The following is a 19769-nucleotide window of genomic DNA, read 5'->3' as shown; positions in this document are numbered from 1 at the left end:
TAAATGATCATTAGTTATTATCAAAAATAACCAAATTGGTTGTCGGTGAAATAAATTAGTCTTCGGCTTCCGATAGATCCTTCAGCGCTCTATTTCTATTCTTGTGAAGCTAAGAACGTTGATGGTTTCACAGTATTTATTAATGAAGAATATTTAACGTTACAAAATATCGGTATCTAAGAAAAAATATTTCATTATCAACTTTTTACAGTAAAAGTATTAAAACTAAAATTAACCATTGATCCATAATGGTGGGCTAAATATTAAACAAATATATCATTGACCACTTTTAGGCGTACAGTATGATTGTCACAATAAATATATCGCTAAAAATCAACGTCATTTATAAAATTTCGCTGTACATTAGTTGACATCTTTTAAAATATTTTAGATGTCGAAAAATTCGGTGTTTCTTTTGACTAAATCGTGTATGCTTTCTCATTAGTTGTCATTGTCAAAATAATCATAAATGACAAAGCATTTATTATTTAAGTTGGAAAAAGATAATTTTTAAAACATTAAATACGCCTACTACTGAATTTAATGAATTAATAATATTACAAGGATAGAGTTACATTTTTAGGCTGAACAAAGATTTGTATTGTTAGCCTTAAAAAACTTACGCACTCTGAAATTTCGTATTTTTTACCATTGTGCAGTTCGTTCCCTTCAAAAGAGGATACGCAAGCCAAGCCAACTCGGCTGAGCAGCTGTTCATCGTGCTGTCGCCAATATTGGTCGCCGTCTCTTTCTAGCGCCGCTTCCTCCCCCTTCCACGAAAGCCAGTCTCGCTCGATTGTCGTGGCGTGTGGACGATAGCGTGTGGTGTGAATATAAAATTTTACGGTCTCATTCTTTGTCCAAATAAACTCCAAACTGAGTTTAAATTTAAAAGTTCCTTTGGTGTAAGAAATTAAAAAGGCGACACTCGCACAAAACGTAAACTGGTGAAATTGACAGGTGTACTTCGACATTGTGGTGTGCGTTTGTGATTCCCGCATAGTCGCTCGAGCATGAATAATAAAGAAGTAACCGGTGATAGCATCGTGTTTCCAACGGGAGCTGAGAGTTGGTGATCCAGGCGAGGTGTCAGGGTCGAGGAGTGCAGCGTGTGATGAGTCTGCGGTGACGGCTTGCCGCGGAGCGGTTGGATGGCGGCTGTAAGCGGCCCCGCGCGGCACTCTCGCGTCTCCATGAGTGTGTCCATGTCGCTGATGCAGGGCGGTACGCAGAGCGCGCCGCAGGGCGCCATCCTGGCGGCGGCGGCGCCCTACTACCAGACGCCGGCCATCCCGACTGACGTACAGCCTGACCGGCCCATAGGCTACGGTGCCTTCGGTGTCGTATGGTAAGTCGAGCCATATCCTTGCCTTTCTACGTATGAGTTCTTCAGTAGATATATCCACTACTGCGTGGTGCATTAAAGTTACTAACATACTTTCAAACTAAAGTACAAACTTTAAAAGTTCATATAAATGTGTTAAATATTACTAGAATGTTCTAAAAAAACTATACTTAAGGGCCACTAAATGCTGTTGTCTATAAGCGTAAATAAAAACATAATTTTTGTAGTAAAAGTTAAAATTCTTGTTGTTTGCTACAAATAAAAATTTTCAAATTAAAAAAATGATATAAACAATTTAATGAAAAAAAAAATTGTTATGGCATATAAAATACATGGCTTAATTTCTTTTTCTGAAAGACTCCATTAATTTATAATTAATCTAATTGAGGTTAAACTATTATAAAACATGTGTTGTAATATTTTCATTTTATTTTAAATAATGTTATATATAAATCATTAATTTTAATAATGTATAAAAGAGTGAATGATATTATATTTTATTTTGTAAAATATTCTTTCAAAATTCTATTTACTCAGAATGCAAAATGCAAGCAGCAATCATAATTTTCTTTAAGTTCACATGAACAAATTGTGTCATGTGTGTGTGTTAAAATTATATATAATTTCTTGCTTAATATAATTGCACTTTCATAATTAACACATTGTATGTGTTATATATTTTTTATGTATTATATATTTAATAAAATTTTAGTAATTCTGATTTAACCTGTTTACTAAAACATGAATAATAGGTTCCTGATTTATGTATCATACATTTGTGATAGTGAAAAGAATTGTGTAATCGTATTTTAGAGGTTTAAGATGTGTCAAGTGATAAAGTAATCAAAAGGACTTCACCGACTATAGCAGAGTAATGACTGAAATCTCCAGATTAGATTATTAATCAGCATTATTGACAGGAGATTTTTTTTTTAATTAGATTGGATTGTTTTAAAGTTTAGTAAAGTTAGCTTATTGCATGATTGTAGTGCCATGGTGCGTTCGTCGCGGGAACAAGGCCCATTGTCGTTATATCACAATGGAGGTCGTGATACCGTTGCCTACTGTGTATTGTAACAAATGCTTATTAGCAGTTTGGTCATCAAAGTCCAAACTAAATCATTCATTTCTAACTGCGTTACAAAAATATCAGCATACCTTATACGTGCGTGTGTTTTTATTTGAGACATTTTTATAAAGAGAACTTATTAAAATGTTAATAAGACGGTCGCCCTTGTGACGCGTTAAAATAAAAAGCGTATTTCCTTGGCAAATATTTTTCAGGGACAAAATGGTCAAGCGTCGACTCGGTGTGGGTACGAAGAAATAACGATCGGTTAACGAACTGTATTTGAATATTAAAACCTAATTGAATTACTTTTGCCGTTTATAAATTACGTCCGTTAGCTGTTAATCGTTGAATTAACTTTGGGATATAACCGTAACTGAGATATATGACCCTAAAACTATTTGAATGGCTGCCAAATTTATTCTTTCGTACATCCAGCGTTCGAGAGCTGTAGAAAGGTAATTTTTTTACCTGATTAAGTCAATTAAAAACATCATTTGGTTTAAAAAAAACTTAAAATGTCTGTTTTCGTCTATTAATAATTATGACTAAAAGTTTACGAATGTATTTTATGAATTTACCAAGAGCATGTTACGTATTCATCAAATTTATTATTTTTTTTCTTAATAACACGGAAAATTTTTGTTAATACCTTATTTTCGTGTATGAATTGAAATTTCATCATCTGGTTTTTATTTAAACCTTTTGAATAACTAGAACAGGTAATGTTTAAGTAGGCTTTCGTATTTACTAACTGTAAGTCTTCGTCCGTAGTTTTATCAGGAACGTATGACACGTCTGCTTTAAAGTGGAACATAAATTCGCTTTTCTTTTTCATTTACTCCAAAAACTTTTGCGGCTATGCTACGAGCGACGGTATCAAACGTCGAAATATAAGTTTTTATGCGCCGAAGTTTTTCTATATTGACGGTTTTGCGTGTATCATCAGTTTGAAAAGTCCGCTGTCGTATTTCGCTACGCTACGTCGCCGCGCTACGGCGCGCTTGCGGACTAAAACTTTACAACATGTGCTCCAAAGTTAGTCGCTCGCTATTTCTAATCTACAGTTACTAGCTTGCCCTCTGTAAACACGTGGCGTTTGTTTGCATCGCCCGTCGACGTGTATTCGATTCAGCGCAAACGGACATAAGAGCGGTTTTCAATATTCATGTATTCCACAATCGAGTGCACATTGCGCACCCCGATCGAGTTGCGCTCCGTGCGACTTTGTGCTTTATCGTACCATATTTAAATCGGTTTTCATTCACCTCCGATGCTATCTGGCAGCGAGATGGATGCAGCGCCTGCGTGTAATAAACGATATTAATTTTATACCTTCCGTTGAACTGTTAAGGTCGAGTTTTTTAATGGCCGTTGCATTGTTATCGTGGAGCGGCGTGCGTGCACCGAGGGTTGCCGTCGTTAGGTATGGGTGGATGCTTTGTGTGAAGTCGTCGTGCGTAGGTAGGGCCGATTGTGTGTGAACGACCGCGGCGAGGGGAGGCGCGTCTGATTATTCCGGGACCGCGTTGATCGCCGGTCGAGGGCCCTAAAACCCGGCCCGAAGTCTGCGCCGCTCCCAACTCTCCTTAACTTCAATGCAAATAAGAACTCGTTTAACATTAACATTCTAACTTATTTCTGTCTTTCTCGGAGCCTTTTTACATGCAGGACGACCGGATCTCTCCGGTATAATTAATTCAGTACGTGCACAGTACTCTGTGCCCCCATCCGAGAGCACAAGGGTTCATTTCTTTTCGTTCAAAGACAATCGCTTTATTGTGTCTTCGACATAGCGCTGCCTAATGCGGTAGAAAACTGTGAACAACTTGCGTATGCTAACAAATATGTTGACCGTTCCTAGAATGAAAATAACGTAAAATTTTAGTTCCAATGAATTCCTCTAGATCTAACTAGGCTCAATTATTGCTTATTATACTGCAATTGTACTATTGCTTAACCGTTTACCAACATGATTGATGAAATAACTCTTACTCTTTTTCGTAAACACACGCACGTACTGTTTGCCCGTTGATTGTATATTTGAGTTTGAATTCCCTCGTGATATGTACAAACAATGGTTTATTTAATAAATAAACATAAGACGGGGTTACGTGCGAGGGAAATTAATAGTAGAAAATGAGTGCGTAGGCACTCGCGCTGATTAATTGCTTGCCGCCCCCAGCCGCAGACGCTACGATTGATCATAGGATACGTGGCGAGGTCCAGACTAAGTCCAGATCGGGTCCAATAAATTAATTAATGGAAGGGCGCGGGGGGCTGATTGATCGCCGGGACCGCGCCTCGGGTCGCACCTAGCGCGCTCCCCGCTCCGTGTCTAATTGCTCCGAGTCACATTCAAAAACTTGATCCGTCCGCCTTTATGCCCGACTCCCGCGTCGAATAGAGTTATGAACGCTCCCCGTGAATACTTTGATTAAAACTGTGCACTCGAAACTTGGACGGATTTTCTCGTAGAAGGCAGGAAAGCGTTTAAGCGAAGGATCAACTCGTTTTTTCTGCATTCACGCTGCATTCAACTTGAAGAAAGTTGTCTTTCGTGTTTCGTTTTTAACTTTTTTTTTACCGTTTCTCTAAGGGTTCGGTTTACCTGTTAGCGACTAGAATTCTTAAAGCGTGAATTTTATGCTCTACCTGCCTTTGGTTTTGCTTATTACAATGACGACCTATCTCTGCGAGATTTTTGTGCCATTATTAAAATGCCTTTGACGGAATAGTAGGCTTGTGTCTATGTGATACTCGCAATTTTATATTGGGGTGCTTATGCATGGGACCGCCCATGTCGACATTGTTGCCAGAATAAATCTATCGTAGACATCTACGATAGATTTACTAACGTCTCCCACATATGTGGGAGACGTAAATTCAGCAATGAACCCCTCGTACAATTTCCGTAATCTTATTTTTTGGGAAGCAGATTTCGTGTTCAGTTCCCTATTGGCTCAAACTGTACAACATTAGCGCATTGAATTAATCTCTCATAACCTCTTAAATGGACTCCTATATTTAAAAAGTCTGAATATTTAGAAGTACACAATACAGTGACTACAAACCTGTAAGCCCAGCGCAATACGTCTATCTGCAAGGCCGACAGGCGACCTTGTCAAGGTCGTTGGAAGAATTTGGGTGCATGGCTCCTGCTTTCCGTCTTATTAAAAATCTGCGGGAGAGGTCTATGTCCAGAAGTGGAAATTCTACGGCTGAAATAATGACGATGACGATGACAGATATAATTTCTGAAAATTTATACACTGATATGACGACCTTTATATTTCTTTTTAGTGAAATTAGAAGTTTTATGGTTAGAGCTGAAATCAAGTTGCAATCACAAATTTAAAATAAATCATTTATAATTTTGTAATCAAAATGGTACTTATTCGTTGCCTATCAGTAAGCGCGATAACTAACAAGCTAACTTTCCACTATCTGGTCATTCATAACCGGGTTAAATCACGTGATATTCCGCCGCCTCTCATGTAAATGATATAATTCTAATATACTCCCAAGGTTTATAACAATGTTGAAAAATTTTTCGTATAGTCGCTAGTTGCTCTCTCTTGAATAAGATGCAAGTCACACATTAATGAGCCTCGTCATTTGTATAATTGATGCCGTGAGAAAGAAGCGGAGCGATTGACTGATATCCTATTAAGAATTATGTTCTCTCTGAGAGCGTCGTTTACACACTTTAAATGCCTTACGGTTGAAAACTAAACGGAAACAAGTTGGTGGGTGTAGTTAAAATTGTGTGTTAAATTGTAAATTGCTTTCTAGTGTTAAGAATTAAAAACGATTGTTTTTTTATTTTTATCTGTACATGAAATCGAATGATACGGCAGGTAAATGTTAACCCCAGAAAATCAATAAATAAACACATATGTCACTATTTTAAACATTTTAAAAATAGTAGTAATTTTTAGTACATGTTTTGACAAAAAATGCCTATATCATTTAAAATCAGGCCATTTCCGTGAAGATTTGTTTGTCGTTTACTGTAAGATTATAACCGCTAACGTGAATATGAAAAAAAAACAAGAAAAGTTGAGATTTGTAGTCATAATAACAGAAAGAACATTACAAGGTGCATAGTTTTTTTTTGAATGGCGATAATTTTAAAAATAAGTGACGGAAACTTTTAACTTTTTTTGGGGTTAGCCGCTACGTATCCCATAACAATAAGTACATTTCGGATCAACGTTAATTTTTTAGGATAATCTTTAAGATACGTGTCGTTGTTCAGGACCGTTGTAAAGATAAATAAAATTATGCTATAAAAGCTAATACGTGTAATTCCATTTCATGTTTTATCTGTAACTTTTCCGGAGCTAACTAACGATTTAAAATTAAAATAGCCTAACCGTATTTTATACACGATATTGTTGTTTATTCTCCTACTAGATATGTAAGTAAAATTTCCGATGGTATCATCTAGAATATTTTATGTCTATATAACTTAAGGTATGTAGAAAGAGGTCGCCGCCCGTAACATTCCCGTCTATTTGCATAGGAAAATTGACAGTTATTGCCGATATATTTCCCATGCGGTCCAGACAAAGAATTTTACCTTAACTGTGGTTTTTTTTATCTAAAGTAAATTCACGAAGTCTTTATTGTTCTCTCCAGTGATTACTTTTTAAATGCAAAGCGATGAATTTGCATTGCAATAACTTTTCTGCTACACGTTATTCAAATATTAATTTATAGTCTCCTTTGGCGTGAGGGTTGTCTACCTCTGACTTAATCTTATTTTGTCATTATGTATTCCTTTGGCTCTGTTGAATAGTCATGCTGCTTTTTTGTTATAACTTTACTATTATTACGACAAAGAATTTATTCCTTTTACATGTTACCGTGCTTGCGTCTTCACTACAATAGAACGGCGAAAGACGAAGGGTCTTTTAGTGTGAATTAACAACAGATAATTTAAATACATAAAATGAATATCCGTCAAATTTTTTTTCTTTACTAATTTTAATGTCGTCCTTTAATAAATTCCAGTTGATAAATTATTTGAAATTCGGATTACTTCATATTAAAAATCAAGGCCCTGCAGACTTTGTACTGCTAGAAGCTATAGGCCTTTCATGGATTTGTATGCAAATGAGCTATATATCCTTTTAAAGCTTTTACACCTATAACCAAACACACTGCTTTGGTCTAAAGAACTGTTTTGTAAAAAAATAAACTCTTTATTTATTGATAAAAGGCGGGCTGAAGGTACACGAGCCCGCTTACATTCGAAATATATATGATGGGTGGTATATCCAGACCAAACGTGGACGTTCTACGGCTGAAATGATGATAATTCATCGATATTCATAAAATATTTGAAAAGCAAAAAGAAAATACAGCAATCGATTTAATTAACTTTATAATTATATAATATTAATTCATGGTATAAATGTCGAAGTATTCACAATAAAAAATTAATCTATTACAGTCTCATAGAAACCAACGCATTTGACACTAATCACTTTATTTATTGATTAATATCTCAATAATGACTAATGATTGAAAAAATGACCGATAAAAACAATTTTTCTATTTCGCACACTGCAACACTATTAATGTAATCATGTTTTAATTTTTAGACTTTATGCACATGTTTGTTTGACTCTAACGCGTTTCTTTGGTTTTGGCTAACGTCAAATTTTATAAAGGTGTTAAATTAAAATAATTTTTATACTCTTGTTATAATTCTTAGGTTCATATGGGAAAAGAAAGAAGTGTTTTGTGATGCGGCGTGGGTGGGCTTCCACTAGGAGGCCTCCTTTGGAGGTCTATACCTTGCATAGGATATCTATCGTCTGTCATTTATGATAAGAAACATCCTCGTGACCGAATTTCACAGTTAGCTACAGATTAGGCGATTTTTTAAACAGACATCTCTTCTATAAATACATTGCCTACAAAATATATAATAATCTTCTGATACATATAACGTGTGAGTCTGGCACGCAAACTCTTTCTGTGCACAACGTTCACATAGCCATGCGCTGTCGCGAGTGTCTGCACGCAGGGTAAAATTGTTGTTTTACCAATATGGCAACAGTGACCATACGTCGCTTGAAACTGTTCCCTTGACACGTAAGATAACAACAGTAACTTTACGAACTGTAGCTCTTTTTAAATAATTTTCATCCACATGCCTTTATTGCTTTTTCAGCTTCGTCCAACACTAGTCCAGAGCTAAAAAGCTCACGAACCATGTTCATTGTCAATGACTAATGTCTTAGAGAAAAGTTTAGTGAAGATAAAATGGCGGTAGTACATGGTCAAATATTAATAATTAAGAAAAATTATCATTTACATAAGGTTAACAGGATATATAAATTTAAGCTTGTTTTTTTTTTTTAAGGCTTAAAATTAGTAATTCTTTTGGACAACCGTGTACAATACCCGGCGATAAATATTGCATATCGACCTTTGGAATGAGACAATCGGCTAATTTCGGCTTCGTAGAGCATTATCTCTGTCACACGACTGACAAAACATCTCATAGGTAGTGTGGGTACTGTACAGCATTACAATAGACTGCTGTTTACTGTTAAAATATCTTATAAATTTAAATAATTTATTAAGCAAAAACTTGAAATAAATGAATAAATTGTTCAACTTCTGTGTTAAAGGATATACTGAAAGTGACCACAAAAAACCTGTCCGAGTTTGTTGTGAGCTCTCGTCACACCACAGCGAGTTAAGAACCTTCGTAGTGAGTTGAAGGATGTCATTATTTGTGTGCTAATCTAATGATATTTTCCATCAAGTTGGGCTCTTCTGACATTTTTCTCATGACGTACATACACACATGTGATTACTGTTAATGAACCTATGTGTATTTACTTAATCAATTTCTAATAAAATGTTAGTACACATCAGCAAATATAGGTTGTCTCAAGTTTTTACGTGTATTAAGAAAAAGTAAGCCGCCTGGTAAAAACCTTTTTATGAGTTATAAATACAAAATTTGGCAATTTATTTCGTAGAAGTAAAACCATACTAGTGAAAACTTGCGTTAGAAATTTTCGCTAAATCGATTAGCAAATTTTTCTTGAAACACAAGTACGGATTCGTGAAGAATGTTTTATTTCAAATACGTCGTTAGCTGGTTTATTAGAGTAACCTTTAGATTTTATTAATGTTATATTAATTCATTATCGGTGATGTTTGGTGGCAGGATTCAGACGAAATATGGGTAGAGCCTAATTTATTTCTTCTCCTGGACAATAAATGATAGACAATAATGCAAGGTTTAGGCCTCCGTCAAAAATCGCCACGATGACCGGTGTTACGCTGCACGGATCTAACTTTTCACGACCTTGATTATGTCATAGGTCCACCACCGCGTCTACCGGCCGATCGTCAAGGTCGACATGGTCGCCACTCAAGAACTCTTCGGTCCCAAAGGTCGGTCTGGAGATCAGTTTGAGCAAATCCTTCTAGCGCCACAAGAAGGTGTATTGAAAATTTTTCATATTGCTGAGACCTACTCCTGAAAGTTTTGCATTTCAGTGAAAATGAAGCTGTCGAAAATAATTTTATAGAACAAAAAACAACTTTTGTTCTGAACACCTATACTTATTTGTAATATATCATTCGTGAGCGGATGGCCGTTAACCGCGACCATAAAGACTTTTACCACGCCCGTCGTCCAGATGTATCCTACATCTGCTGCTATTAACTGTGATCAGGGGTCAGTAAACTTGGCGATTTTGTTTATTAACGCTACAACTGTGCCGGCGTATTATAGCTGCGCGTGCGTAGACCGTCGTTTACGTGCCATTGACTATCCGCCTCTGGCCTGACGTGGGATCGAAATAGAGCGCCTCGGAAATAACGCGCGAATCTTGCCGCACTCATCACATGTTCGTGCAGCTTGGCCAGGTGTCGATTAATGCTGAATCCATACATTTGCACCAGTCCGATGTTTTTTTTTTATTTAAGCGGGGCGTTGACCTAATAGTACGGTTTCTAGGCAGAGTTTACTATTACAATTTGTTGTTATGTTTTAATAAACTCGTGCCCGATTTTGGCTTAATGCAATTGTATTGAATCATTCATAAACTTCGGGTCATACAGAACAGATTAGCATCGTAGTACATACGCAATTAAGATTTTTATATAGACCTGAAGCTATTCACAAACTGGGCATCCAGGCACTATATTGACTATGCCCCATCAATTGGAAATTCGTTAATTATTCGAGGCCGAAAAACAGTACCTTTGTGACGAGCATCATCTGAAACATTCACGAGATTCCGTCACGTGCCTTTTTTACAAGAACAAGCATTGCTACAGATTCTTCCACTACTTCTGACGCATTAACTCTTTCTGGAGTGGTTGTAATAGCAAGTAGTCGATAGCAATCGATTAAATCCAGATTCGGTCATGCCGGGGCACTTTTGAACAGGAAAGCTATACTTAAATATAACGAATGACAGCCAGGACCGAGGTCTTTTCTCGAGGATCATTATGTCTGGTTACTCTTACTATCTAAGAGTTCGGAGTTTGAGCGGAGACTGCCGAGAGAGCCCTGGGGCTCAGTTACTTAAGAATAGGTTTGAGCTAAGCGCACTTAGCGGCTTGTTGCCTTTAAACTACGGAAGAAAAAGGACAAACAATGACCCGTTAAAAAAATATTAACCGAACATTGAACTGAAAGAAAAGCAATATTGCGATGCTACACAGAGTATACAATTAGTATTTGTTTTTAACCTGGTAATTCATCGTGACTTCACTATCAGTAACTTTCTGTATTGTAGGTCAAGACATTCTATATCTTAAGGTTTAACCTCGAAACACATTTGAAGTAAATATTAATTTTGTTATCGTTCTTTGGTTTTTAGATACTTCCTTACTGCATAAGAAAAACCCTAAGTAAACTTTCCTATTTATAAAGATCACGGTAAACTTTAAGAAGATTGCGGTGGTATATCCAGTGATTAAGCTGGTAATATTTTTAATGGCATACTAATTCTAGTACAATAAAAAGAATTAATGGTACAAATTTTATATCGTCGTGTTCCGTGAGTGTGGCGATAACAACAAATAGGGACCCAATTATACAATACGAGTTGCTGAGCGCATTGAGGTGTTTTACCTAATTTCATCAAGAGAGTGTAGCGTATTGAACAGTCCGCTCTTGCGTTTGTTTGCGAACTCTACTTTCGATATCACTATATTTATAACTGCTATTATTAACTATACTAAGACTATATATATGTTAGGGGAACCGCAAAGTAATGTCGCTTTCTTAAGTTAAATTCACACGACTACAAATTTAACAACATTTTATTTCTAGTCAACAATATATTCTCCTTCGCTATCAACAACATTTTGACATCTAGTATACTTAGTTTAAATACCGGAGCAGTAAAAATCAATCGGTTTTTCTGTAAAACATGTCGACAGAAACGGACACTACCCTAATATATGTCACGTAATTTAGTTTATTTTTTTTTAATAAACAGTTTCTATAAACATTCAAGTACAACATTCATTGAGTAATTAGGTAAGCAAAATTTAGAATAATATACTTAAAAATAATGTTTTCACTGTACACAGGTGGTCAAGGATCTGTGTAGATTGAAATTGTTAAATCTAATTGAATTTTAACATATAAGAATTATGGTGTTTATACTTTACATGTCATGTAGGGTTCCCCTTATTCCACCCCTTATCCCTCGAGATTTCTTATACGACCAGTCGCAATTTATAGAAAACGACGTTAATATAAATTTTATAACTCACAGAGAATTGTTTGCTTATTTTAGTCGTATTTTGTTAATATGTTTCCGTTTCGTAAAAAGTTGACGTTAATTGTTTGGTTTATAACCTTGATTGCTGTTATCAATGCATTCGTTAAATTTAATTAATAACTTGTTCAAGTGAATTTTCTGTACTTACGTTTTGTTTTCAATGACATTGGTGTCGATACAATAAAGGTATTTAACCTTTATTATATTAAATGATTTAGAAATTTAATACTGTTTTTAGATTTCATTAATATTTGGAAATGTAATTTTCGAGTATAGTGTAGTAACTCTTTGTTTAATAAAAGTTACTAGTACAAAGTTGTGGCTTTTTGCCTTTACAAATTTTTATTAAAAAAGATTTTATTTATTAGTTTCATTTGTAATATTATTCGTTGAAGATGAGTATACCTTGATTATTATATTAGTAATAATATATATATATATATATTACCTTGAGGTCAATGTTTATAATATTATTGTAAAAATATGTACACTTTTCAAAATAGAGAGATATTTTTTGAATGTTTTTTGAAATCGAGTAAAGATTAGAATTTAATATTTAAGTGTATTCTTACGTGTATTTTATTTTAAAATCAAAAGTTGTTACAAGACAAGATAACAGACAATTAATTACACTGATCTATGTCTATAAGTGTCTGTAACATGCAATAAGTTTAAGTTTCAACGACATAAAATCTGCATTTTAAAAAAGCACATAAAAATACACCGCACGTGTCGTGACGGAATATAACGTAATCAGCTCACGTCTATTTAATAATTAAAAATTTTGCCATTTCACAAATTGTTGTCTGCACCTGACTGAAAGTCGTGGGTCGGCGTCACCTTGGCTGGTTAATTGTCTCATAAAGCGCATTACGAGCAGCCGACACCTTATTCGTGTAATGGCCAGTAATAATTAAAATATTTAAACCGTGCTTAACGGTACACAATAAACGTTCGGGCGGCGCAATTTTCATTATCGGAACGCGTTTTGAATGTCCCCATTTCGGAAGTGGGATTTTGCTACTTCGTCCGTATCGGCCTCGCGTACTTGAGCATAATTCAGAGAATACAATTAGTATTTAAATTGGGTTCAATATTTCTACTGTTTTTCGCAAACGAGTTCCATTGGGTGGCACCGTGGGGAGGCGTGCTCTGGGCCGGGGGCGACGCCATAATTTTTGTCTCTAGTCGCACCCGGGGGCCTCGGAACCCCTGCTTGGGTTGCTTACGCGGCCCTATCCCATATCCGTAACGCGAGCTTCCCTTTTTCGGCCTTCATAGGCACTTAGTAATATAGGACAATGTTAACATTATAAATTATCGAGGGCATAGATTGTTTTTTACATCTAGAAAATAGCCTACTGGCATTGATATATTTAAAACGCCTAAAATGTTAGATAATATATAATTTTTTTGTTAGTCGCTTGATAGTTTAATTTTAGTTTATCATTTGTTTGTGAGATTGAATTATGAGGTGATATTGCCCATTTTTGATTGTTATTCCTGGCCCGTGGAGTAACGAAAGTATATGTTGAAAGAAATATTAATATAGCAGTGGGCACACCAAGCTACATAGCGTGAAAATATTTAACTGCTGGACTCTTAAGGAGTGGAGACTGGATGGGCAAGCTTAGTGTAGGACTTCCGACAACAATATAGAAAGAGAAACTTAAGATGTTATAAGAAGGTAGCTTCCAGCCGGTTTTATTGCAAATCTATGGAGGAAGCCTATGTCCAGAAGTGAAAGTCCTGTCGCTGTATTAATAATGATTATCTTGCCATAAAGGGACTTTTTATATACATTTCTATCTTGTGTGTGCCAATGTTGTAGTTAGAAGAAGTAAAATTTTTTGAACATTTACAATTCTTAACCTTCTTTTTAAAGGACTCACGACACATGGCACTAGAGCCAGGACCACACATGATGGTTCTGATTCCCTTCCTGCGATACGATGCATCAATCATTCGTAATCGAGTTTATGAACGTTGGGAAGGCTTGCGCCATTGTATATTCATTAACAAATCATATTGTCTCAAGCTCTGAGACATTATTGGGTAAAGTGTGTGCAATTTAAGCTAACCAATAAAAGCATCTCTTTAGTAATTAATTTACTTTGGAATGTTATCATTTATATCATTATAGATTGACGCCCACATCTAGGCTTAGGACTCCAGTAAAAATCGCCACCACGACTGGTCTTGCCTATAGGCTTTCATTGAGCATACATAGAATAATAAAAAATAATTGAAACGCGCAAACTGTGATTTAGGAAAAAAATGTGAAAATTGTAAATGTTTAAACATTCTTAACTAAATATACAAAAGATTCAAATTAATAATATCTAGAATTTATAACTCTAGGTGTCGGCTAATCTCACATGAGCGGGCTATATGACTCGATTTATTCCCTAGCGTGCTCATTTCCTCATAATATTTTACTTGACTGCTAAGTTCGAGATAAGTCCACATTTTGCAAGTTTGAAACGTCGACTTTTCACTGCAAAAGTTTCTAAATTACACACTCAAGGTGAGAAGCGCTGCGTGCGACGGCACTAGAGTTCAGTTTCGTGTTGAGAATAATAACTTGTTAACGGATATAAATGCCTCCGAATTTGCGATTCGATATAGAAAGTTGCATAACTAAGATTGCGTTAGGTTTGTAAGCTTCAAAGGAGTTAGTGTATATTTATGCTGTCAATTAATGTATGGTATATCCTACCCAAAAATAAATAGTTTCAAAAATAAATACCGTAAAGAAAATATAATAAGAAAAGGCGTTTTTAATTATTTTTAGGAGTTTATTATCTGTCCTTGTAGACTTACTGGCCTTTCGCATTCCAGAGATTTAAAAAATCAATACTTATTTTAGAATGAACATTTTATCTAGGAAATAAGTGTAAGAGGTGTAAACCTTTTTGCTGACATATGAGCTATATAGCCCCTTAAAGCTTTTATACTTAAAACCAATAATCCTTTACACAAAATTTATTTGTCGCAGTCACCAAACAAATCGTTTGTTTATTAAAAACTTCTTTATAATATGCTTTTTATGTACAATTAATGTACAAAATTTTTTAGTATAACATCCTGAAGCAACACCATTCTGCATTCACTCGCAGAGACAAACAGTCTGTTTTATTAGCTTAGTGATTTGTTTAAAATGTGCACATGTGGTATTGCTCTACGAGATTAAATTAGGAAAGAGGAAATTTGGAGACGAAAGTAACCTACATTACGAATAAGGAAGTTGAAATGGTAGTGTACTGTCAGGCCTCAAAGCTCGCAGAACAGATGACGGCTATGGCTTTTCTAGAGTTGAGATCGACGACCTTGTTTTACCTGTCAAAAGACATTGGATACAGGCAGCTTCCAACAAGTCCTTTTGGAAATCTGTTGAGGAGGACTATGTATACGTCTGTAATAACAATGTTGTGCACATTTAGTTAAAACATTTTCCATATTGTATTTTTAAGTCCTAAAAATTCGGAATCTGTGAGCATTAAATAAAAAACTATAACATCTTTGGCCGGAATAATGTTGCATTTTATTTGTTTTAATAAATATTGAACTATTGACTTTGCCTGACTATCGAAATTAATTTTGAATATATGGATACCTAACAAATAGTCCAGCAATTTTTGTTTCTAATATAAAACGTATATAATAATATTAAAAAAAATAACTTCCTCATGAATTAGTAAATAGATCGATTTCATATATTTAAGAGGATTAATAAAAATCATACTCAAGTTGTTTCTCTTTATAGTAATTAAGACAAATTGAAAACTGATTCAATCTTTTGCTTATGTTTCTGTATAGAATTGAGTATTGTATAGGATCCGCTCCGTTTATCATAAGCTCGTTAATACAATAATAAAGCATCCTTTATTGTTTATTAATTTCAATTAAATTATAAGTGTAAACGAGTTAATAAAACAATTGTTAAGTACCGTAATTTGATTTTGAAATCACTGATAAATAGTTACAATACTAATACATATACAAATACATACATGTACGTGCTTTTCATATATAGAACGATAACGCAATAGAGATGTGGAGACGGCGCTAATAAAAGCTGCAATGAACGTTTATACAAACTTCCTTTGACCTGATTGTGGACAATAATAATATTGGCCCTTTTATATAAATAGAGAAAGTTTATTTTAGACGTCTTAATTTTCTGTGCGCGCCTCATGTGGGCGATGGATAAACAAACACAAAAATATTTTTTGAATTTACTTTTTTTCTTATTTTACTCTTTAAAATGTTAGACTACGAAATAATCAATTCGTATTATGGTAAATATTTTGTTACGAGATGATTACTTACAGGTGTATAAAGCTTCAGATGGGTAAAATTATTTTCTGTCAAATAATTGTGCACCTAATAAAAAGCAATGATAGCAGAAATAATAAATATTATGTTGATAATATACTAAGACAGAGTTTTTAAAGTAAGATTACTACTCATTAAAATGATTTATTGTTTATTATCTGTACCTTTTGACTTAGCACAGATAAATTTAAAGTAAAATATTTTAAAACGACGACTTAAGACATATTTCACCTCTTTAAACACTACACTTATAAATAATCACTTAGTATACTGACCTCTTCCAGAGATTTATCTCATTATTAAGCTACATCAAAAATTCTACTATTAAATGCTCACCGTCGTGTTCTTGAAACGATGTGTCTGGATTTTAATTAAAAACCTTATTCATATTTTAAAGGCTGTCAACGAAACTGCGATCCTTCAGTTATGGCGAATGATCGTGGGCGCGGCCACTTATTATGGCATGATCAACGCGGTCTTCATTTTTGCAAAAAAAAAATTGAAATGTAAAATTATTTTATTAATTTTTATTTTATTATTAAACCTGAAGTCTCCGATTGTCTCTTTCCAAAGTCGATGTGCAATATTAATCGCCGGATACTGTATATATGTTGTCCGCGGAAATTAATTAGTTAATGTTATATAGAAATTTTTAAATAGTTTAAATGCAGCAGATCACTGAGATTTCCGATTTGTGTTTCCTCGTAAAAATAATTTGTGGTTGATTTCCCACTGCGGCGGCCATTGTAAACTATTAGCACTCATGCGATGTGAAACATTTGCTGTTATTAGAACTTCATATTCATGCAATTGCTGTTGGATAAAGAGATAAGGTAATAACGGGCGCGTAGCGCTTCCAGTATGCAGCGGTCTAGTATATAGTATTAAAAATTTTAAGCTTTTTTATTTATCGTTTCTGTCTCATCTTATTATATTGAGATATTTTCATATTTTATTAAAATAATTAATAATTATTATAGAACTCATCCCTGATTTTGAGATAAATGGATGTTTCGACTCCTGATTGCAGCGAGGCATGTTTCTTCCTCTTCCACGTATCGTATTTCGTATAAATGAGAATTTAGACTTTTTTGGAACATTATTCGTATATTATGTTAGGTTATCTGTGCTGGTCTCTGCGGTGTGTATTGCATGGATTATTGCGGTATTGAATGTAGTTCAGATCGGATCGGACCAACCCTTGGGGCTGCGGCCTTGAGGCCGCTGTCCGTTCTTTTTTCTAGTGATCAAAAGCAGCATGTTTCTTAGTCTATAAATTATTTTAAACAATTTCATTGATCATGCCCTAAATGTTAAAATAATTTCAATACTATTCGAACAATTCAACATTCGAACCCGAAACCGTTAAGCCTGCGGAAGGCGTTGTCATTGAGGTGCTTATCCGTGCCATATGACGACATACCTCCAAATATTAGGCCATTGACCTAAATTGTAGGAGTTCGGTGATTAGTGACGTTAATGCAAAACTGTTTGCGCGGAATTTTTGTTTACGACGGGACGTGAATATGAAATTTACATAATAAAGCATTACGTTCACGATATTATACCGCAACGGCGTAGGAAGCGGCGCGTTAAGAGTTCGCAGGATGTGTGTACACGCGATAAATTTAAATTCTTTTGTAGGCAGTTTTTTTTTGTTGCGTATTTTCCTTTTATAAGATAATTTAACCAATTCGGGCGGAAGCAAATACGAGTTTTAAGTTGCACGAATATAAATAATGTATAAACTGAATTTATTTAGAATACATTATATCCTTCATCCTGTTGACTAATATTTATAATTAATTAAAAATAACCAACCAAATATTGTTATGCTTATACCTTGATGAGAATGATTCGATTAAATCGGCTACTAATCCTACTATGTTCGTAATAGCACGAGGAAAGTTCTTGCAACAACATCGCCGGCGACTCAAACCGATCCTATCCCAACTCCGATATCGATTCAGCTAAAATGTCTTTGGAGGTAAACCGAGTAGATAACAATTAGTCAATACATTACGTCAGGCGACGCATCTGACTAAGATTTTTAAACTTAAAAGCTTGCGGATTTTGGATCCGCGAGCCCTGAGTCCGACGAAGTTGTTAAAGCCAGAACGGTTATGAGTGTTCAACACCAATCGAATAAAGCAGACAGCAGAGAAGGGCAGAGAAACACCACTTTTTATACACTAACCAGAGTAAATAAGAACACATGTTCACAGGTGTCAAACATTTGACGACAATCAACTAATTAAAAAGGCATCTTAGACTAAGAAATATCTATAAAATATAATAATAAATATACTTTAGAATGTTGTATTGAAAATACCTTACCACTCTATTACTGACCATGAAATGTATGAAATTGACAACTTATTTTGGTTCATAATTTGTACAAAAGTGATAACTTTAAATTATGTTTTATTTGTTTATTTTTTATATTGTACTACAAGCGGCTTGTAATTACTGAGAGTATGAAGCCAGTTGGGGCAGCTAATGATTTATTGTAGAGTGCAAGAATGGGGTTTAAAATAATGAATTCTTGTGTCAAAAGCGACTTCGCGCATGTCCCCCGTGTGCCTGGCAACAAAGTAAGTGGGTATCAAGTGGGTTGCCCGTTGAATTACAATTCATGTGCGGAGGTCGGACGGTCGTTGAATATTCCGCGCTCACAGTGCTTGCTCCCTTTCTGCTCATGCGGCGACTATAAAACCGCGCTTATCCGGATTTTGCTCCACCCGAACTCACAGGGAGCATCTAAGACGCCAACGTTGCATAGTAAATTTATCATATGGAGAAATTGTGTGTCTATTTATAATTACTACTCGTTGCTCTTCTGCTTTGTAGGAAAACGTCGGCTAGTTTTATTGGAATACTATGAGGGAGGCCTGTGTCCATTAGAGAACACCTTTGACTGAATTTATGACGAATATCTTCTTCTAAATGTATTTTAGTATGTTTTGTATTGTTGTTAATGATGAACTTTAACCTAGATTAATTAATGTAAAATACAACGATGAAACTTATTGTAAATTCGATTTTCCAGGTTTTGAGTCGATCTCTAGTTACGATATATTAATGGTACAATGTTTATAAATAATTTTTTTTTTGTTTTCTAAATCTATAATCTAGGCCTATGTCCAACTGTACACGTTTCAAGCCTGAAATGACAATTTTTAACTTTTCTTTTTCGTCATGAATTCCAATATGGCTTAAGTTTTCTACGATATATTGA

The 19769-nt window shown here is 35.0% G+C and overlaps 1 protein-coding gene across 1 annotated transcript in view; it reads left to right on the top strand.

The window, feature by feature from the left end:
* The first annotated feature begins 797 nt into the window (after positions 1-797).
* The window catches only part of nmo (serine/threonine-protein kinase nemo), a 156148-nt gene continuing 137176 nt past the window's right edge, over positions 798-19769 (top strand). The window contains 1 exon segment of the mRNA XM_068773304.1: positions 798-1348. Coding sequence (XP_068629405.1) covers positions 1152-1348 — 197 coding nt within the window. The 5' untranslated portion in view covers positions 798-1151.

This window comes from Battus philenor, unplaced genomic scaffold (genome assembly GCF_028537555.1).
Source record: "Battus philenor isolate CCGP_79_NKW_IND1 unplaced genomic scaffold, ilBatPhil1.0.hap1 SCAF_6, whole genome shotgun sequence".
Taxonomy (NCBI): Eukaryota; Metazoa; Arthropoda; class Insecta; order Lepidoptera; family Papilionidae; genus Battus; species Battus philenor.
Note: the sequence above shows the minus strand (reverse complement) of the source record. Positions and strands in the feature narration are given on the sequence as shown.